General features: G+C 49.5%; 1 protein-coding gene across 1 annotated transcript in view; it reads left to right on the forward strand.

Moving 5' to 3' along the window:
* RNF43 (ring finger protein 43) overlaps window positions 1-20,480 on the forward strand; it is a 64,777-nt gene extending 44,297 nt beyond the window's left edge. The window contains exons 2-9 of the mRNA XM_043583942.1: window positions 3,959-4,081; window positions 10,986-11,060; window positions 11,172-11,303; window positions 11,934-12,038; window positions 13,651-13,812; window positions 14,354-14,456; window positions 15,119-16,468; window positions 19,044-20,480. Coding sequence (XP_043439877.1) covers window positions 3,959-4,081; window positions 10,986-11,060; window positions 11,172-11,303; window positions 11,934-12,038; window positions 13,651-13,812; window positions 14,354-14,456; window positions 15,119-16,468; window positions 19,044-19,090 — 2,097 coding nt within the window. The 3' untranslated portion in view covers window positions 19,091-20,480. The remainder of the gene's footprint in view (window positions 1-3,958; window positions 4,082-10,985; window positions 11,061-11,171; window positions 11,304-11,933; window positions 12,039-13,650; window positions 13,813-14,353; window positions 14,457-15,118; window positions 16,469-19,043) is intronic.
* Window positions 20,481-21,625: the final 1,145 nt, after the last annotated feature.

Genomic DNA, 21,625 nt, shown 5'->3' on the forward strand with positions numbered 1-21,625 from the left:
CAGCTTTGTTTTTCTTTTTCAAGGTTGCTTTGTGTATTCGGGGTCTTCCATACAAATTTTAGATTGTTTGTCCTAGTTCTGTGAAGAATGCTGTTGATACTTTGATAGAGATTGCATTAAATGTATAGATTGCTTTGGATAGTATAGACATTTTAACAATACTTACTCTTCCAATCTATGACCATGGAATGTCTTTCCATTTCTTTGTGTTGTCTTCAATGTCCTTCATCAGGATTTTGTCGTTTTCAGAGTAAAGATCTTTGTCTTCTTTGGTTAGGTTTATTCTTAGGTATCTTATTGTTTTTGGCACAATTGTAAATGAGATTGATTTCTTAATTTTTTCTTTCTGCTGCTTCATTATTGGTGTAAAGAAATACAATAGATTTCCATACATTGATTTTGTATCCTACGACTTTACTGAATTTGTGTACCAGTTCTAGCACTTTTTTGGTGGAGTCTTTTGGGTTTTTTATATGTAGTATCATATCATATGCAAATAGTGAAAGTTTTACTTCTATCTTGTCAGTTACTTAACCGCTTAATGCCTCAGTTTCTTCATCTTTAAAATGGAGACAATAGTAGTTTCTACCTTAACATAGCATTGTTACGAGAATGGAAAGAGTTAATACACAAAAGTGCTTAGACCCATCACTGGCCCACTGTATTTACTCAATAAATGTAAACTAGCATTATCATCATCCCCATTAGCTTGGACAATGGAGGGTTGACTCTGGGTTCATTTTGAGTTACAGGACTCCAGAGGCTGGAGTTAGATAGAGCTGGGTTCTAATCTTGTGTGACCTTAACTTCCCTGTGCCTTAAGCCTCTTTCTCTTCTTTAAATGGGAATGATCACACCTACCTCATAGTGAGATAACATCTAGAGGGCCTGGCAGGCAAGAGGTGTTTACTAATGGTTAATTTCCTCCCCCTCCCTCTTCTATAGTCCCTTCAGGATCAGGGAAGTCTGGTGACTCTGACACCAAGTTTTTTCTCCTGCATCACCTCAGAGGCATCCTACAATATAGCACTGCTTGTATATGCTGGTCCCCCCTGCGAGGGCCTGGGGGCAGAGTGGTGGTTAAATATTTGCAAATGTTTCTGTAAAGACAACTCTTGGGGCTCCTGAGTGGCTCAGTCAGTTGAGCATCCGACTCTTGATTTCAGCTCAGGTCAGAATCCCAGGGCTATGGATGGAGCCCCATATTGGGGTCCATGCTGAGCATGGAGGCTGCTTAGGTTCTCTCTCCTTCTCCATCTGCCCCTCTCACCAGCTCACGTGTGCTCTCCCTCTCTCTCAATTTAAAAAAAAAGAATAAGGAAAAGAAAAGTTAAAAAAAAGAAGACAACTCTTCTCTGAAGTGACTTCCCCCCTCACTTGACACTCTAATCAGTGAGAGGCACGTTGGAATTATCTGGAGAAAGCTGGACCGTGGGTAGTGGTAGGGGAGCAAGCAAAGCAATAGAGTCCCATGGCTACGATTTGTAGTTCCTGAAGATCTCACATCTTTTGTTCTATTGGAACAGCTGACTTCTGACTCCTTACCACTCTAGACAGTCTTCTCTCATCACCTTTCTCAAACGCAAATCTGCAGTCTTCCCTCCTTGGTCTGGTGCTTGCCAACCTTTCTGGCCTCATCTCCTGCCTTCCCTTCCACACCAGACCTAAATGCCTGCAGCCCCTCCTTGCCCTCTGCCTGTGCCTCCATGCCTGGGCACAGGCTGCTTCCTCTGCCAGGAATGTACCTTCCCCCTTCCTGCAGATCCAGTGGGTGAACACATATCTACTCAGTACCCAAGGACTCACTAAAGTCACTCTGCTCTCCTACATGGGATACTTAGTCCCCTCTCCTTGAGCCCTCCCACAGCATCACAACATCACAATACAATGTGTTTGTACACTTGTCTTCTGAGCTTCGTTAAGGCAAAGAGCCTATCTTATTTATTGTTGACTCCCCAACTCATTGTACAGTGCATGGCAACAAGGAGGCCCTCCTTGTTGAAGAAATGAATGGATGCATGGTTGGGCAAATGGTTGAATTTGCATGGTTGGGCATGGTTGAATGTTGAAGAAATGAAGAATGAAAAAATGAATGGATGCATGGTTGGGCAAACGGGCAGATGGACAGACTAATGGAACTTGTTGAGACAGGAGCTACAGCTTCAGTGAAGTGAGAACAACCCCTAATCTGGGCCCTGACGCTTTTCTGAGGGGGGTTGGGGTGCACATAGCATTTCTTCCACACTAAACTTTGACGACTACCAGAGTAATTCTCCTTAAATTCTGGGAGCAAGAATGGAACTCCCTCTCATTTCAGCTCCCCCTGCCCAAAGATTTGTATTCACAAGGATAGAATTCAAAGCAGGGTGGTGCTTGTTTTTGAGAACCTACTATGTTCAAGGGACTGCAGTGACATGGTGAGAAGAAATAGCATGGAAATGCTTTCAAAAAGTGACTGTGCTTTTATTTATTTGTATATTTTTAAAGATTTTATTTTTAAGTAATCCCACACCCAATGTGGGCCTCGAACTCACAACCCCGAGATCAAGAGTCACACACTCTCCACCAAATGAGGCACCCCCAAAAAGTGACCGTGCTTTTTAAATCCATCATCAGCACCAACATCTTCATGAATTCAAAATGCTCTCTGGTTCGTCTGATGGTTCTTTCTGGAAGTCCTTTAGACTTCAGCGGCAGTGGAGAAGAAGTATGGGCACCTCCCTCATACAAAATCCCCTTGTTTGCAGGATACACTGGGTTTCCACCACATAGGAACCTCCGGCCCATAGGATTATCTAGGGCCAGATAAGTACTTTTTTTCTCATAGCACTATGGGAAGATTAGTTTCAAGTGGGTATTCGAATCATTTTGAGTGACAAGCGAGTATATAGAAGGACATTCTTGTCCTCTGATGGGGGATTCTCTGGTCTGTTACCACACTTTGGGCCCACTTCCCCCTGAGCCATTGCTCTGCACCAGCTAGGCTAAGGGCACAGGGTCTTGGACTGACCCTGCCACACCCTCAGAACATGTGCTGGCTCACCTCCACTGCATCATTCCCGGGGAAAGGATGAGCTCCTAGGAAGTGTGGTGTTCAAGGCTCTTAGCCAAGGCTTATCCCCAGATAGTGTCTTCTCCCTGCTTCATCTCAGGATGGGCCCAGGGCAGGGGCAAAGGGAGATATTGAGAAGATCAGGGAAACACAGAGTGAGTAGACCCAAGCCACAGGAAAGATGGAGATGTCAGCGGGCATCCCAAGGAGGCAGGAGGCACCCGGCAGCACCCAGCACTGCCCTGGGAGAGCATGGAGGGAAGGCAAGATTCTGAAGGCACTGATATAGGCTCTTAGCCTGGGGTTTTAGAGCAGGTGAAAGAAGTAGGAGGTGAGAGAGTCTGCGGCAGTTTGAGGGTTGTTGGGGCAGATTTGCAGCAGGCTCTTCATTGAGGTTCCCCCTTTTGGACACCCCTCGTGCCTACCTGCACCCCACCTCCATGTATCCTTGGCCCTGGTGGCCCTGAAATGACAACTGATGCTTACTAGCTTCCTCTGAGGCAATTAGTAAGAAGGCCCATTAAGGAGGACACTTGGGATGAACGCTGGGAGTTATATGTAGGGGATGAATCACTGGATTCTACTCCTGAAATCATTATTGCACTATATGCTAACTAACTTGGACGCAAATTAAAATGAAAGAATTAAAGAAAGAAAGAAAGAAAGAAAGAAAGAAAGAAAGAAAGAAGAAAAAGGAAAGAAACAAAGAAAGAAAGAAAGAAAGAAAGAAAGAAAGAAAGAAAGAAAGAAAAAGAAAAAGAAAGAAAAAATAAGAAGGCTGATTGTTTCATAGCACTAGGAGACCTGCCTGGTCCCTGCCTGGAACAGTGGGGAAGTACTTGGCTCCCACAGCTTACTCCTGCTCCCTAGAGCCTCCCTAACCTCTCTCTCTTCCTCTCTCTGCAGTCCCACCCCCTGTACCTGTGCAATGCCAGCGATGACGACAATCTGGAGCCTGGATTCATCAGCATTGTCAAGCTGGAGAGTCCCCAACGGGCCCCGCGCCCCTGCCTGTCATTGGCCAGCAAGGTAGGTTCACACTTGACCTCCACACACTCTGAACTTCACCCAGCTCCAGGCTGTGAGAGGGCCCTTTGTTCTCTGTCCCCTTCTCACCTAGGAGAGATGTGTCCAATTTGCTCTGGTTTTCCTCATTCATGACTGGTTTGAGAGGGGTGGAAATTCAGGCCTCCATCCTTTCCCCACCAACCATCATCCACCAGCAGAACCTCTGACTGTCATCTAAGGCAGGTGCCCCACCCCATATCCTCCCCCATCACCTGGAAATTCTTAAACCCCTTCCCCTAACCAGCATCAGGGCAAAGAGGCGGTCAGTTGAAGGGCTTTTCCATCTTTCAGAAACATTGACTGAGGATATGCAAGAATAGCAGAAACAGAAGCCATGTTTCCTTAAAAAGTTCACATTCTTGGGGCGCCTGGGCAGCTCAGTAGGTTAAACACCAGATTCTTGATTTTGGCTCAGATCATGATCTCAGGGTTCATGAGATTGAGGCCCATGTTGGGCTCTGCACCGAGAGTGCGGAGGGTGCTTGGGATTCTCTCTCTCCCACTATTTCTGCCCCTCCCTTGCTCACGAGCGCACACATGCTCTCTCTCCTTCTCTCCCTCAAATCAAATAAATAAACATCAAAAAAAGTTCACATTCTTCCTCTAAGATTGCAAACCGGTGGCTCCACATTTCCAGAGGGCATCATTGGCTGGAGCTGGTGGCAGTTGCCAGGTTTCCACCATCGTGGACTGTCTGGTTTGCCATGCTCCTCACTGGCCTGCTACCTCTAAGGTCCTGTGAACATTTGTATTTGTTCTGCTCTAATGTTAGTTACTGTTGTCTGTGTGCTGACCATGTGCCACATGGGACAGATTCTTTATACATTATCCCCTTTATTTTACATGACAATCAGGAAAGCTAGACATTTTATTCTCTATTTGACATGTGAAGCAAGTGAGGGTCAGAAAACTTAAGTAACTGGGGCACATGGCTGGCTCAGTTAGAGGAGCATGTGACTTTTTTTTTTTAATGGTTTTTAAAATTTATTTTTAAGAGAGAGAGAGAAAGAGTGCAAGCCAGGGAGGGGCAGAGAGAGAGGGAGACACAGAATCCGAGGTAGGTTCCAGGCTCCGAGCTGTCAGCACAGAGCCTGATGCAGGGCTCAAACTCACGAACTCTGAGATCATGACCTGAGCTGAAGTTGGACTTAACCAACTTAACCGACTGAGCCACCCAGGTGTCCCAGAGGAGCATGTGACTCTTGATCTCAGGGTTGTGATTTCGAGTCCCACATTGGGTTGTAGACATTACTAAAAAGTAAATAAATAAACTAAAAAAGAAAAAGAAAAAAAACCTTAACTTGCCAGGGTGACCCAGCTGGGAAGGGGTGGAGCTGTGATTTGAACTGAGCCTTGTCTAGTTCTCAAACCTGGGCTTTTAATCTCTCTGCTCTGTTGCCTCCCATTTTGGCTAGGAACACTGAAAGCATGAGAAAAGATTCTCCTGGTGGCATAAGCCAGAGCATAGTTAGATTCTGTGTGGCACAGTCAGGTGGATTTGGTGGAAGGGGTCCAGCTCCCCGGTGTGGGGAAAGAGGACGGTGACAGTCCCAACCAGTGTGCCCGCTGATTGTACTCAGGCCCAGACTCTCCCTGGTTTCCAGATCCTACTGAGGGCTATTTCCTGAGCCATGAGTCTCAAGGAAACAGCCTGGGCTCTTACCTGGTCCCATGGAGGGGGAAAGATGTGGGCGGGGTTCTGATTGTGGCACCCACAGGTGGGTGGAGATATTCTCCCAGCCCAGGCCACGCTGATGCAGAAGAGGGCTACGGAGGAGGTGGGCGGTCAGGGCCAGCACACGTGGAGGATCTGGAGAGTGTTGTCTCTGTGTAAGACTGGGCAGGTCCTTAATGGCAGCAGAATTTTGTTAGGTTGAAGGTACCCTGCTTTGGGCTATTTCACTTCCCTTGCTTTACAGAATATGGGCAAATAAATGTCATTCATTTGCTCATTTGGTAGATGAGTGCCTAGTGTTACGTGGTATGAATGTGAGTGTGGAGTGTGTGTGAGTGGGTGTGAGTGTGTGTATGTGTGTGTGTGAGTGAGTGTGAGTGTGTGAGATACAGAGGTGGGAGAGGAGAGAAAGATGGGAGAGGAAGGGCTCAGAGAGGCTCTGCTGTTCTTCTAAAACAGTGTATGCATTTCACACACATGTGAACACTGGGCAACGTGGCAGGACATTGTCCACGTAGGAGGTTTTCTTCTCGCCCCCTGGAGGATCACAGTGCTGTGGGAGGAATGAGTCCTGTGCACAGACACTAGGAAACAAGGAACGTGTGGTCGGTGCTCTTTTTAACCTTATTGGGCCACCACCATAAAATGGGACTTTTATTTTCTACCCCAGTGGTCGTTGTGAGGATGAAAATGATGTCTGTCAGCTACCAAATAGTGCCTGAGCTAAAATGCACAAAGGAACAAAAAGCCATTAGGGGTTTAGAAGAGGCACTTTGGCTGCTGCCCTAGGACCTGTTTTTCTTCCACAGCCTTTGTGGTCACTGCTCATGCTTCCTCCTCCTTCACTAGCTGCTCAGCTTCTCCATACCTGGCTTCTCCCCCACCTCGGTGGGACAGGATAGCTCTAGCCCCACATTCTCCAATTGGTCAGGTCAAGGCTTCCCTTGGGTTTCATCCTTTGACCTGACCAAGCAGCTCCTACCTGAGATCTGCTGGCTCAAAGGAGGTCTGTGAGGGTAGTAATGGAGGTCTTTGAGCTACTTCCAATGTTTCATAAGTCCCACAAGCTTAACTAAAATATTTGTATGTTGCTTTTGGTTACAAGTTATCTCATAGGAAAATGAATTGTACATAATGAATTCAGTTAGTTTGGTAAAATGTTAAAAAAACATATGGTTCCCACAAGCCAGAGGGGAAAGGTGGGTTTTAGTGATAAAAGTTTGAGAAATGCTAACCTCAATCAGCTCTGGAATATCCATCAGTAGTAGTGGTGTCATCACCATCAACAGAGCTGGGGCTCTTGAGACCCAGACAGCCCTGGGTCTGAAGCCTGCCATCTCCACTGCTCCTCAGTGTGACCTAGACATTTTAGCTCGCCTCTCTGGGCCCCTGTTTCCTCATCTGTAAAAGGGGAATAATAATGGGACTTATATCATAAAGTAGTTATGAGGATTTAATGAGACAGTACAGATGGAAGCTCTTATGGAAGCTCCATAAGACAGTACAGATGGAGGCTCCCATGCTAAGCACATAGTAATCACTGAATAAATGATTGCAATTACCACTGTTGTCGTCACTGGCATCATCATCCTATGCTTTTAACAAGATTGGGGTTTTTCTTTCATTCTTGCCTCTCTTGATCTTCTCTGAAACCCTCACCATAATTTTTCTGGACTCATCCATTCTTGTCACCACCACCGACTCCCTCCCCCTATCCGGTCATCCAACTTGGTTTCTGTTTCTCTATTAGCAACTCCACAGCCATCCTTGTGATTACCCAGGCCCTTATCACCTCATGCCTGGACTAGATCAGTGGTCTGATCAGCTGTGTGGCCCTAGGCAAGTTGTTCAGTCTCTCTGAGCCTCAGTTTCCTCAACTCAAAACTGGATAATTGTCTTATAGAGTTTTTGTGAAGAGTGAATGAAATCACATACCCAAAGCATATAGTAATAGCTGATATAACAATAACTAATACTTAGGGGACACTTACTATGTGCTGGGTACTAGCATAAAGCTTTGCATGGATTAACTTATACAGCCTACAAAACAACCCTGTGAAGTAGGGCCTATTATAATCCCCAGTTTACAGAAAGGAAAACGGAAGCACACAGCAGTTAAGTACCATACCCAAAGTCTAACAGCTAATAGTTGGTGGCATATTCAGGACTCAAACCTGAGCAGTCTGGGCAGAGTGGGTCTCAGTAAAGGTTAGTATCCCTTCTACTTCCTCCTACCCTTGCTTTCAAGCCCAGATGAATTCCACCTCTTCTAGTGAATCTTTCCTGACTGGCTCAGCCCAGCTAGCCTATTATGGAGGGATGCCTCTTTTCTGGCACACTGCCAGGGTCTCTGTCCATGCCAGGTTTCAGGGAGGTGCTTTGTGGGGAGGGGGAAACCAAGGCTCTTTCTTAACCCCACCCCCATCCTCAAACTCAGCTGAGTCTTATCTGTTTTGTGTATTGAAGATTTGCATCAGATTGTGTGTGTGCGTGTGTGTGTGTGTGTGTGTGTGTGTGGTGGGGGATGGGCTTTCTGCAGTGAAAAAAGGTTTGAAAACTACTGGTCTATTTCATTCATTTGTACTCTGGAATGTTATCAGCATTATATTATGGATATGTCTTTGGATATATTATGGATATGTACATATGGATATGTACAACTAGATAATGAGCTGTTCTAGAGGGCTTGGCCTTCCCTGGCTTGGTGCCCTGGCCACAGTAGGTACCTAGCCAATCTTTGATGAGGAGATTACAGAGACTGTCACTGTGTCTGGAGAGGAAAACCTACAGCCCAGAGAGGTACAGAGGGTAGTGTACGAGTCCTAGAGTGTACTAGTCCTGGTTGCTAGAGGCCGTGGGCAGCTTTGCTTGCTGCCCCTAGAGAGATGGCTGACTCTTTGCAGCCCCAAAAGAGATCTCTGGGTAATTTTTCTAAAGCCGAGTCTTCCCATGCAGAGGGCCTTCCTATTGTCTCTGCCTTCCAGATTCCGGTCTCCCAAGAAGTGCTTTCTTTTCTCCCTCTCTCCCACTTGCTTGGGGGCAGGTGGACCAGAGGGAAGCATGGATAGCCCCAGTGTGGGCTGCCATCTGGCCCCAAATCGTGCTTTTTGGTTCCTAGAACTCTGAACACAGATACCCACTGCCTGAAAGTCCTGTTTGTTTCCCCTGTTGGCCAGTACTCTCTCTTTGATCCCTTTTTACAACTTTGTAATTATGGGCTGTAATGGGCTGGGGTGTTTGAACATCAGGGTAATTACTTTCCACTGTTCCTACCCCAGTCCTTCAAAGAGAGAGGGGTTGGTAAGTAAGAAAATCTCTGGAGAAGGAAGTCTGTGCCCTTCTCTCATGCTCTTTCAGGCCAGGCTGGGTCTAGGGTCTCAATCTGGGCATGAGACACATGAGGCCCTGTCAGCATGTAGGATCCAGGAGTCTCAATTCATTGACTACTGAGGTGACCTCCCCATGCCTTGGCCAAGTTCTAGACTATGACATTAGCAGGGGGAGCCCCTCTCCTTTTCCTCTGGTGTGGCTCCCATACCCTGGCTTGGAGGGTTCAGAAGTTTCTCTTTGCCTGGGGTCACCTAGTTGGGCTGGACTTCTTGGGAGTAAATGAGCAGGAGGACAATGAAGGCTGTGACCTCTCAATTTCTTCAGCAATACCATTCTGGAGTCCTGTGAATTTCCAGTCAATTAGGCTGGCGAGCCTGGGCCTGGGCTGGGCCTGGGTGCTGGTAGAGGGCCCAGCCCAGCTCCTCAGCAGCTCAAGGAGGGAGGGAGAGAGGGAGGAAGGGGGAAAGTTACTCTTCTGACCAAAACAGGGCCCCACTCGAGTGTCTCCACCACCTTCTTCCTGGGCTCCCCTGCCTGTGGGCTGCCAGTTCTGAGGGGGCCCTCTGGCCCCTGCTGCCTCCCGGGGAGTAGGGAGCAGGGAGCTGGAGCAAGCTGCTCCCCTGGCCTGCCTGGCAGGAGACCTGCCCGGACAGGCTCTCTCCGGGAAGGAAAGCAGAGATCAAAGCCCTAAGAGTGTGAGTAAGCCCCAGCCCTGGCTCCCCTTCCTGCCACCACTACTGGCAGAGGGATTAACTCCTTCAGTGCCTGCAGGAAGGCCACAAAGACTCAGCAGGGCCCTGGGGGCACGAGGTCCCAGCCTGATACCAAGGCAAGATGAGCCTGTGCTGTGGGGAGAAAGGCTGGAGAGTGGCTGTGCTGGGCAGGGAGGCTGTCACAAAGGCAAGGCAGTATCTGTCTGTGGCTCCTTTGCCCTTGCACCTCCACCCCACCCCTGGCTGTTATCTCAGTTCTCTTACCCCACACCCAGCTTCTAGATTCCTGCTTTTTTTCTCTCTCTTTCTTTTTGGCTCTGCTCTGCTCTGCCTGGTTGGCTAGACCCTGCTCTTGGAGCCCTGGCAAGCATGCATGTGCGTACCTGCACAGTTGTGTCCTTGTGGTAATAGCCCCTCAGGTCCCTCCCCACCCAGCGTCCAGTGCCACCTTCAGGGAAGGGATGAGGGATAAAGCACTGGACAGAGACTCCATTAAGTCCTTGAATTGTAGCCAGGAAAAGTGTGGCAGGGAGAAAGAGATCAAGAGATGGGCTGAGCCTGGGCTCTGCCATAGAGACCTTGGGTGACAGCAGGGTCCCAGGCCCTTGAAACTCTGCCTGAGCTGAGGGGATGCCCTGTAGGCTCCTCTTGTGAGGCAGGGCTGGATCTTGGAAAGCCCAGTTCTATTCTGAAGGAGTTCTCCACCTGTCTTTTCTCCCTCCCTTTCCAGGGACTGGTCACCCTCCCCCCACTCCCTGGGGTGGGGGTTTGTGGTGGTTCTGGCCACTCCCTTCTGTTCTCACACTTCTTAGTGAAGGCAGACTTGTGGTACTTTGAGGGCCAGGCAATGTCTTATTTGTCCTTAGCTCTAGAGCCAGGTCCACTACCTGACACCTACTAAACCCTTGTTACGGGTTTATTCCATGACAAAATGAAGGATTGAATGTTGTCCTTGAAGGCAGTGGGACCTGGGTGAGCTGAGGGCAGGACACGGATCGCACATGTTATATTTGAGTGTGCAAAGATGCAGTGTGTGCAACGTCCCAGGAAGGGACAGGCGTGTGAGGGGTGAGGCCGGGGCATGGATGGACAGATGGGCCGTGTCCTTCTCTGACCTCAGCCGGACCTCTGCTGTGTGTCCCTGCAGGCCCGGATGGCAGGGGAGCGAGGAGCTAGTGCGGTCCTCTTTGACATCACTGAGGATCGAGCTGCTGCTGAGCAGGTACCCAGGGACATTGGGGTGTCTGAGGGAGCTGGATGGAGGGAGATAAAGTCATCTGGGAAAAGACAAGTCAGGACATAACAGCCCTCGTGGGCACTTTCCCTCCCACAGCTACAGCAACCCCTGGGGCTGACTTGGCCAGTGGTGTTGATCTGGGGTAAAGATGCCGAGAAGCTGATGGAGTTTGTGTACAAGAACCGAAAGGCTCATGTTAGGATTGAGCTGAAGGAGCCCCCAACCTGGGTAAGCACGCCAGATCTCCAGGCCTTGCCCTAGCGCCCGTTCTCACTGCCATTTTGTTCTGTAGCAACTCCCATCAAGAGCCCTTAGACTCCTGGAGCTAAAGAGTTTAGAAACCCTATAGTTCAACTTTATCCACCAGCTGTGTGCCTCAGGACAGGTTTCTTCCCCCTCTGGGATTCATCTGCAGAATGCATCAATTTGGCCAGCTGAGTTCTAAAGTTGTTTTCAGCTCTGTGGTTTCACGGCACAGAGGAGCAGAGCCAGAATGAAACCCTGACCTCCTAGCCCCTGACACCCTGGCTGGTGTTTCTCCACTAGCTAGAAACCTCACCCAGCTGTGCACTGGGTGGCTTCCACTTTGCAGAGGGTCCTTTTCCTCTTTTTCCCAAGCACACAGGTCTTCAGATAGTACCTCTCACAGCTGACACCTGGAGGACCCTCTCCTATGATTGACCTTGGGCAGACAGGGACCACCTAACCCCACCTGCAGGTTCCTCCTCACCTCATCCCCTCTGCTGGAAGACTCATGGGGATCTCTAGCCTTCACTCTCCTGAGCACCTGAATTTCTCCCAAATTGGCCCAACTCCTTCCAGAAATATGACTCTTTCCATCTCTGCTCACTCCTCCAGCCAGATTATGATGTGTGGATCCTCCTGACGGTGGTGGGCACCATCTTTGTGGTCATCCTGGCTTCAGTGCTGCGCATCCGATGCCGCCCCCACCACAACAGGCCGGTGAGCAGGGTGGGCTCCCTGGTGGAGGTGGCACGTTTATGCATTCGGGAGGGTAAAGAGCAGGAAGGGAGAAGTGAGGAAAGAAGATGCCCTTATGCTCTTGAAATAGTTTACATCTAAATACCCTGGCATCTGACTTGTTGATCTCCAGCAGCCTCTCCACATCAGCTTGCCCATTCATTTATTTATTCAGCAAATATAGAGACCTCCTCGTATGGACCAGGCACTGTTTCAGGTATTGGGGATTGTGCAGTGAACAAAAAGATCCCTCAGGGAGCTTTCATTCTCATGGGAAGAGACAGACAATAAACAAAATAAATAAGTAAAATATGTAGTATTTTAGATGGCGACATGTTCCAAGGAGAAAAATAAAATGGAAGAGGAAAAGGGGAATGTAAAAGGACAGAGTTAATTTTTATTTAAAAAATTTTTTTTCAATGTTTATTTTTGAGAGATAGAGAGAGACAGTGTGTGCAGGGGTGGGGAGGGACAGAGAGAGAGGGAGAGACAGAGAACTCGAAGTGGTCTCCAGGCTCCATGCTGTCAGCACAGAGCCCGATGTGGGCCTTGAACTCACAAACTGTGAGATCATTACCTGAGCCAAAGTCAGATGCTTATTCAACTGAGCCACCCAGGTTCCCCGGACAGAGTTAATTTTTAAAAGCAAAGCCAGGGGCGCCTGGGTGGCGCAGTCGGTTAAGCGTCCGACTTCAGCCAGGTCACGATCTTGCGGTCCTTGAGTTCGAGCCCCGCGTCGGGCTCTGGGCTGATGGCTCAGAGCCTGGAGCCTGTTTCCGATTCTGTGTCTCCCTCTCTCTCTGCCCCTCCCCCGTTCATGCTCTGTCTCTCTCTGTCCCAAAAATAAATAAAAAACGTTGAAAAAAAATTAAAAAAAATAAATAAATAAAAGCAAAGCCAGAGAAGGCCTTATTGAGAGGACGACATTTACAGGAAAGACCCTAAATGGGTGAGGGGGTGATATGTGCAGATATCTGGGGAGAGTATGATCGAGACAGAGAAAACGGTAAGGGCAAAGGCCTTGAGGCAAAAGCGTGTCCAGTATGTCTGAGTCACAGCAAGGGGGCCATGTGGCTGGAGTGCAGTGAGTGAGAGGACAGAGCAGGAGGCGAGGACAGAGGGTCCATGGGGGCCCCTTTTACTGGACTGTGTAGGCCATTGGCAGCACAGTGTTTTTTTACTCTGGGTGAAATGGGAGCTATTGGAGAGTTTTGAGCAGAAGTAGTACCATGATCTGACTTACATTTTAAGGCGGTGGGGTGGATATGTGGTTCGGTGGTTAATGGGATTAGGAATTCAGTTTGATGGGCCTATTTGATATCCAAGCAAAGATGTCAGCAGGCAGTTGGATGAAAATTTTCTCCCATGGGTCATCAAGGAAAAGAAAGCTTGATGGTATGAATGGGGGAGTGGGGTGGGCGGGGTTTAGCCTGCTTGGCAGAGCCATGTATGAGCTTGAAGACAACAAACTCCTAGGAGTAGTCAATCGGCCATATGATCTAACTGGGTGACTGGGAGCCAAGCACAAACTTGAGGTCCAGGGGTGAGGGAAGAGGAGCCCTTGCCCTATTCTGAGCCCCACCCCTCTTCTCAGGATCCCCTTCAACAGCGAACAGCCTGGGCCATCAGCCAGCTGGCCACCAGGAGGTACCAGGCCAGCTGCAGGAGGGCCCGGGCTGAGTGGCCGGACTCAAGTAGCAGCTGTAGCTCAGCCCCCGTGTGTGCCATTTGCCTGGAGGAGTTCTCTGAGGGCCAGGTAAGGCAGGGCTTGCGGGCGACCTCCATGACCAGGCTGGGGAGGGCAGCTGGACTTCGGGAGGCTGGAGGAGGCACTCGGGCAGGTGTGGGTGCCCTGGTTGCATCTGTGTCCCGTGTATCTTGCAATGAGGCAGAGGTAGGAGACAGCACTGAGGTCTGGTTATTTTCCTGGTCTTACAGGGAAAGACAACTACTGTTCGTTGAGTGTGTACCACGTGCTAGGATCTGTAGTGGGTGTTTTAGATGTATTATCTCATTTTAGCCTCATGACAGTGCAGGGTGGGGGTAGGTTAGTTTTTCATACTCATTTTAGAGCGGAAAACTAGAGCATTTCTGTTAAGAAACTTGCCCAAGGTCATGCAGCTAAAGTGGCAAGATCCAGGTTTACCGGACACCAAAGCCCTTACTCTTTCTATTCTACCATGGGGTATTTTACAAGAAGCTGAGGGCAAAAAGGAGAGGCCAGAGGGAGTCAGGGAAATCCTGGTTACTCCTGAACCTACAGGTAACTTTGGTTTGGACCCCCTTGTTTTCTCTAGGAGCTACGGGTCATTTCTTGCCTCCATGAGTTCCATCGTGTGTGTGTGGACCCCTGGCTACATCAGCATCGGACTTGCCCTCTCTGCATGTTCAACATCGTAGGTAGGAGGTGGGCCAAGTCCTCCCCTATGTGCAGGCAGATGGGTCTAGAACAAGGTTGCTCTCTGAGGGACGGTTTTGTCTTGAAGCTGAGGAGAAAGCAGGTCTGCCTTAATAGTTCTTTAAGCTGTGTACTGCTCAAGAGTGCTTCCTGTGAAGGGCAGGGAGGGCCATTCATACTGTAGACATCTTCATTACTTTAAACATTGTATCTTTATGACAACTTTGTTGATTCTAAATCTGGGTGGTTTGTATATTTATTATTCTGATTTTCTGGCAACAAAGTATCTTATTCTAACAAAACCAGGATATTATGAAAATTTTCTAAAAGATGAAAGTGAAGTATCTTGAGGAAGGAGAGCCTTTTCTAATCTACCCAAAGGTGCACTATGGACTGGTGGTGGCCCTGGGTCAAAGAGCCCCAGGTGGGCTGATGGGAGGAGCAGGGATGGACATACACAGTGGAACTTCCAGGGAGATAGATGGACTGGAAGGAGCCAGGGCGTCCCAGGGCACAGGCAGATTAGGAATGTCCTTGGTCCCTCAACTCTGACCGAACACACAGGCTGTGTGGGCTCAAATAGGTGCTACAGCCACACTTTTCTGAATGCACGCTCCATAGGTTTGTGGGGTCAAACACCTATGCTCTTGGTTCTTTCTTCCAGAGGGTGATTCATTTTCCCAGTCCCTGGGACACTCTCGATCTTATCAGGAACCAGGCCGGAGACTCCACCTCATTCGCCAGCATCCGGGCCATGCCCACTACCACCTACCTGCTGCGTACCTGTTGGGCCCTTCCCGGAGTGCAGTGGCTCGGCCCCCGCGATCTGGTCCCTTCCCAACCTCGCAGGAGCCAGGCACAGGCCCCCGGCACCACCGTCTCCCCAGAGCCGCACATCCTCGGGCTCCAGGCGAGCAGCAGCGCCTGGCGGTGGCCCAGCATCCCTATGCGCAGGGCTGGGGGCTAGGCCGTCTCCGATGCACCTCGCAGCACCTCTCCGCTTGCCCAGCACCCCCACGCCGGGCCAGGCCTCACGACAGCAGCGGTTCTGGAGAAAGCTACCGCACGGAACGCAGTGGCTACATGGCAGACGGGCCAGCCAGTGACTCCAGTTCGGGGCCCTGTCATGGCTCTTCAAGTGACTCAGTGGTCAACTGCACGGACATCAGTCTGCAGGGCATCCATGGCAGCAGTTCTACCTTCCGCAGCTCCCTGAGCAGTGACTTTGACCCCTTGGTGTACTGCAGCCCTGAAGGGGAGCCCCGGGGGGAGGAGACCCAGCCTAGTGTGACCTCTCGGCCCCGTTCTTTGGACTCAGTGGTACCCACAGGAGAAACCCAGGTTTCCAGCCACATCCACTACCACCGGCACCGGCACCACCACTACAAAAAGCGCTTCCAGTGGCATGGCCGGAAGCCTGGCCCAGAAACTGGGTTGCCCCAGTCCAGGCCTGCCATTCCTCGGACACAGCCCCAGCCAGAGCCGCCTTCCCCTGATCAGCAAGCTGCCAGATCCAACCCAGCTGCCCCCTCAGGACAGCTCCCCCATCCACAACGGCCCAAGGCCCTCGTCGAAGCAGCCGCAGGCCCAGCTGATGCCTCCAGTCCCAGTCCCAGCAGCCTCTTCCACTTGCAGAAATCCAGCCTCCCTGTTCGACATCCACAGAGGAAAAGGCGAGGGTGCCTCTCAGAGCCCCCCCCAGCCTCTCGGCCTCAGGACTTGACTGCACACCCAACTTGCCAGGTTTTCCCCCATTACGCTACCAGCTTGGCATACCCTTGGTCCCCAGAGGCCCATCCATTGATCTTTGGACCTCCAGGCCTGGAGAGGAGGCTGCTACCAGAAACCCCAGGCCCTTGTTACCCAAGTTCACAGCCAGTGTGGTTGTGTCTGACTCCACGCCAGTCCCTGGAACCACACCCACCTGGGGAAGGGCCTTGTGAATGGAGCTGTGGCACCCTGGAGGGCAGGTCATGCCCTTACCCACACTGCCAGGTGCCGCCAGCCCAGCCTGGTGAGTTTTCAGGGGGAGAGGGTGTGGTGGGGAGAGCATACTAGGGGTTACTGCAGGATGGGTAAAGTCAGCCAACGAAGGGTTGACGGAAGCTGAGAAGGGTGCAGTGGGGCGACATTCAAAATATTGAACAACAGGCATAGCATAGGATGCTGGCTGAAGCACTCTGACTCTGCCAGGTATTACTCCTTTAGTTGCCAGATCATAGGGCGGCCTCAGGGGAAATACAGTGTGGATGGAACGGCAGAAATCTGGCACTTGCGGTGGTTTGGGACAACAGCTCCAATATAATTGTGTCAATACTTTAATAATTAGTAAAGCTGTACCAATGCACACAGTTCAATTATTAGCTTTGAATACAAAGAAGGCCAAAAAGGGTTCCTCACTCTTGAGGAGAGCATGGAGAATTACTGATAGCCAATGATCCTAGGCAATATGAGGTGTTGTAGGAGAAATAATTGCAGATATCCACAATCCTAGGCCATATGAGAAGAGCTATGTAAATGAGAAAAGGAAGGAAGGAAGGAAGGAAGGAAGGAAGGAAGGAAGGAAGGAAGGGAGGAAGGAAAGGAGGAGGGAAGGAAAGAAGGAAGGAAGGAAAAGGAAAGAAAAAGAAAAAAAGATCACAGATGGTTCTCAGCAACCCTGTGGGTCCTTAGGTTTTCTCCTCTCCCCCTGGGGGTAAAAGAACAACTAAGGCTTCCCTTCTAAGCACCCTTGTTAATAAGACTGACCTCATTTTCCTGGGGCCTCAGTACATCCCTGATACTGTATTACAACCAACGGTGATAATATAAATCCTCAACTTTAACTTGGTGGGTTTTTTTGCTCAAATCCTCCTCTTCTTCCTTCAGAGCCCCCTACCTCCCCATTTTCCCCATCTTCTTCCATAGTGTGGATGACACAGCTCTTTGCCTACAGCTATCACTAGCCACCCCAAAAGGGAACCCAAAGGTCCTGAAACGTAAGACCTCACAGTCCAGGACCCCAACAGTTAAGATCTAGAGCTGTTACCATTCATTCATTCACTTCTTCCCTCCTTTTTTCTTCCTGCACTGTATGTTTGCTCTATGCTAGGTTCCAGGCTAGGCTCTGAACACATGGAACTTGTCAACCAGGAGATCCAGGTCTGTGGGGTCATAGGCATGTAAACAGTTACAGTAGAGAAAATAATTGCTTCCATAGAACCAGGTAAAGTAAGCTTTGGCTATGTGTTTGATGATTCCCTTTGGACCCTGTCATATGCTGCTGGTCCCAGACCACCACTTCCCCTCTCTCCCATACTCAGAACCTGTTTCAATGTCTCCCTCTTCCCTGCTCCTCAAATCCAATCAATGCCAGATTCTGTTAAATGTATCCTTGATGCATTTTTTACCTTCTTCAAAACTGATGGCCCCTGCCTGTGTCTTGGATGCAGCCTAAAGATGGAAGCAGGAGCCTCCTACCCTTCCTTCCCCTCTTACAGGTCCATGAAGGCTGGGCACTGTACATACAGTGTTGTGTCCTACAGAGTCATGCAGCACAGCTACCCTGCTCACGTACTGCTGCCAGGCTCATCACCCTCAAATAAACTGTCCAGAAATTTCCAAATGTTCTCTTTTGTCCACAGTGAAGAAAAACCCATCCTGGTTTGGCCTTCAAGGCTCTAGCACCAGCTAGCCCCCATCTTCCTTCCCAACCTTATTTTTCCCTCTTCCCCTTCCTGTTCTTCCTGTTCTTCCCTGTTCCATCCTTTTGCCAAACCAAGTAAATACTTCTTGCAGTTCCTATAGCCCAGAATATTCTGCTGCCTTCCTATTCCCATAAATTGAGTTCTTTTTTTTCTTTTTTTTTTTTTTAAATTTTTTTTTCAACGTTTATTTATTTTTGGGACAGAGAGAGACAGAGCATGAACGGGGGAGGGGCAGAGAGAGAGGGAGACACAGAATCGGAAGCAGGCTCCAGGCTCCGAGCCATCAGCCCAGAGCCTGACGCGGGGCTCGAACTCACGGACCGCGAGATCGTGACCTGGCTGAAGTCGGACGCTTAACCGACTGCGCCACCCAGGCGCCCCGAGTTCTTACGTATTTCTGCAGGACCAGCTCATTTATCTTCACCTTCAGGAGGCCCTTCCTGATTGTTCCGCTGGAACATGATCTGTTCCCTTCCCAGGAAAGGTCTTAGGACCCAGTCCTGTCTCACTGGCAGAATTTCCCTTTGCATGCACACCTTCTCTTCTACAAGACTGTCAGGTTCCTGCTTTTTTTTTTTTTTCTGGTCTTCTATTTGGTGTGTGGTAACAGGCCAGATTCATGAGTGCTTAATAAATATTCATTGGGTTAATGAATGAATAGGAAGTATTTGTAACACACTGGTTGCTATATATGTTTCTCTTTCTCTAGCTTTTTTTTTCCCCCCTCTTCCCTGTGTCCCAACTGGGACCCCTCCCAGCTTTCGATCTAACTGCCCCTTCTGGACACATTCCCTGATCCCCACCCTGTGTGGTTCCCTGCCAGCCATACTGTCTTGCAGGTGGAACAAGCAAGAGGCTGGCCTGACACTCAGTGACCAATTTCCTCTCCCTCTGTAAACGCAGGCTCGGAGGAGGAGGAGCTTGAGGAGCTGTGCGAACAGGCTGTGTGAGATGCTCAGACTTCACTTCAACCAAGTGTGCTCCGGCTGACCTGGGGGCCCTGTATGGCACAGAGTTATGCTCCTGAGAGAAGAAAGGACCTTGGAAAACACCCCTCTTTTTTGCTATACTTCCTGGAACCTCTGGAAGAGGGGTGGTGATGGTGGGGGGGCAGGAAGTGTTCCCTGCTCCTAGCTCTGGACCCTGCGTGCAGAATGCATTTGCAGGGCAGCAAGTCTGTGTCCAGCCTGGCAACTAGCTACTGCCTATGTGGGCTGGCTCCTTAAGGGAGAGCAGGAAGCTAGGTGTGGGTAGTTAGGTGTTGAAAAGGTGCTGCTTCTTTCCCCAGACCCTGCAGGTCTTCCTCATCCCAAGTCTCATGTGCATACCTGCCAATGGGTCCTTCTTACCTCCTTTCTTGGGTGAGTCCTGCACACCAGCTTTGACTCCTCGGTAAAGCTGCTGCATCAGCAGCAACCTGGCTCTTATTTTCCTTCTTTGCAAAAGGATCAAGAACATAGGTGAGGCCTGGGCCCTAAAAAGGGAAGCTCTGCAGCTTCTCCAGGCAGTGCCTACCCTGGTGCATAAAGGAGAATGTTTTTCCCTTCTTGTTCTTGTCAGATCCACTCTATTAAGTCAGAGGGGAGACTGTGGGAAGCCAGGGTGTGGAGTCGTGTCCCAGCACCATGTTCTGGCACCATGAAGAACCTGGGATGGACCCTCTGACTTTCAAACTCCCTTCTCTCTCCAGCAACTCCCAGTTCCTCTGGGTATTGGGGGGGGGGGGTGGTGGCAGTGGGGAGGGAATAATTCTTTTCTAGAGATTGCCTATCTCAAAGTCCCAAAGTAGATGGAAAGAAAAGGATTTCTGATGAACTTCGTCTAGAAAAGGGAGGATGGAATGAAGGTAGAAAAGGCAGAATTACAGCTGAACAAGGACAACGATGAATCTGGGGGTCTTCTCTCAGAGCAGGGATGGGAAACGGGAGAACAAAGGAAAAGCAAGGTGGGACATTTGGGTTTAGATGGCCCCAAGGCCCAGCTTCCCATTATAAGCCATATAGGCCAGGGATGCCCAGGAAGGTGTGCATGCAGGATATCTGGCCTGGGTAGCTGGTACTGAGTGGCAAGGGCTGAGGGGCCTCCTGACGGTGACATTCACCCCAGGGCAGCTTGACCATTGCTGGCTCCTCAGGCATTATCCCATTTGGAATGTGAATGTGGGAGCAAAGTGGGCACAGGACCCTACCTGGGAATCTTCTTCCCTCAAAGTCAGTGGGGAACTAGCACCTACCGAAGCACCCACATGGGTATTTATATCTGAACCAGACAGAAAGACGCTTGAATCAGGCACTATGTTGAGAAATGTATTTATTTGCTAATATATTTATCCATAAATGAGGTCTGGTCTTGTGGTTTTGTTCTCTCATGACTGTCACTCAGGGTAACAAATTCATCTTCTCCATTGACAGAAATAAATTATTTCTGGTATCAGAGGCTAGGCTCTGATTTATGAAAGGACAGGACAGAGTGGTAAACTAGGTAACAAGAATTGATTTGTAAGCCCCTAAAAACGATTTGGTGAGATAAGGGAAGGGGGAAGCATGACAAGATTCACACTGTGGTCCAGTCGTTATCAGACTTATTGTACTTTTCACTTCACACATTCTTATGATGCTTCAGTGACTTTGTGACCTTGGGCAAATATTCTGTGCCTCACTTTTTTCCGCCCATAAAATAGGCCTACTTCACAGAGTGGTTGCAGGGCTCCCATGAGATAAGCGTGAAAGTATGTTTGGAAAGTATCCAGTGACAGGGAACATTCTAACCCCAGTCACAGAACCCATCTGAACACACGCCCCCCCCTTGAAAAACCTCTGTTTCAGTTGGGACGCCTGGTTGGGAGGATAGAACAGTAGGGCCTGAAACTACTGAAAGTATCCCAGAGCTCCAATCCTGATAAACACAAATGACTGTGCTCTGCCTCCCCACGGGACTACGGTTGAGGATCAAGAGCTGGTGCTATGTTGGTATGAATTCCACAGAGCCTGGGGCAGCCTCTGCTCTCATCCTCACAAAGCACATTTCCCCCTCTGCTTCTCCAGGACAGGTTTCCTAGGGGGTGGTCATTGTCTGTTGCCCAGTTTTGAACAGGAGAGCAAAGAAACATCCAGCTTGCTATAGGGTGAAATCAAAACAAAACAAAACAAAACACAATCTCCAATCCCCTACAGATATTCTGAAGTAAAGGACCTGTGTCTAAATGCTGCACGAAACAAATTATCAGCTGGAACAAGGAAAGCACGTAAAGAGTTTTAAAAAATAATGGGCCTGGTATCCGCCATGGGCTCACAAGCCAGCATTCCCGTGGACGGCGAATGGAAACCCTTTACTGCTCTCAGGAAAGAAAGGGGCCGTCCCTGATTTTCCTCTCTGCAGAGATAATCCAGATGGAGACAGTGGACTCTGGCCCTGCGCTTTTAAAACGGGAAGACAAAAAAGAATCTCGGCTGACATCTGGGATCCTCCTAAGGGGACCGGCGGCC

Source organism: Prionailurus bengalensis, chromosome E1 (assembly GCF_016509475.1).
Source record: "Prionailurus bengalensis isolate Pbe53 chromosome E1, Fcat_Pben_1.1_paternal_pri, whole genome shotgun sequence".
NCBI classification, from domain to species: domain Eukaryota; kingdom Metazoa; phylum Chordata; class Mammalia; order Carnivora; family Felidae; genus Prionailurus; species Prionailurus bengalensis.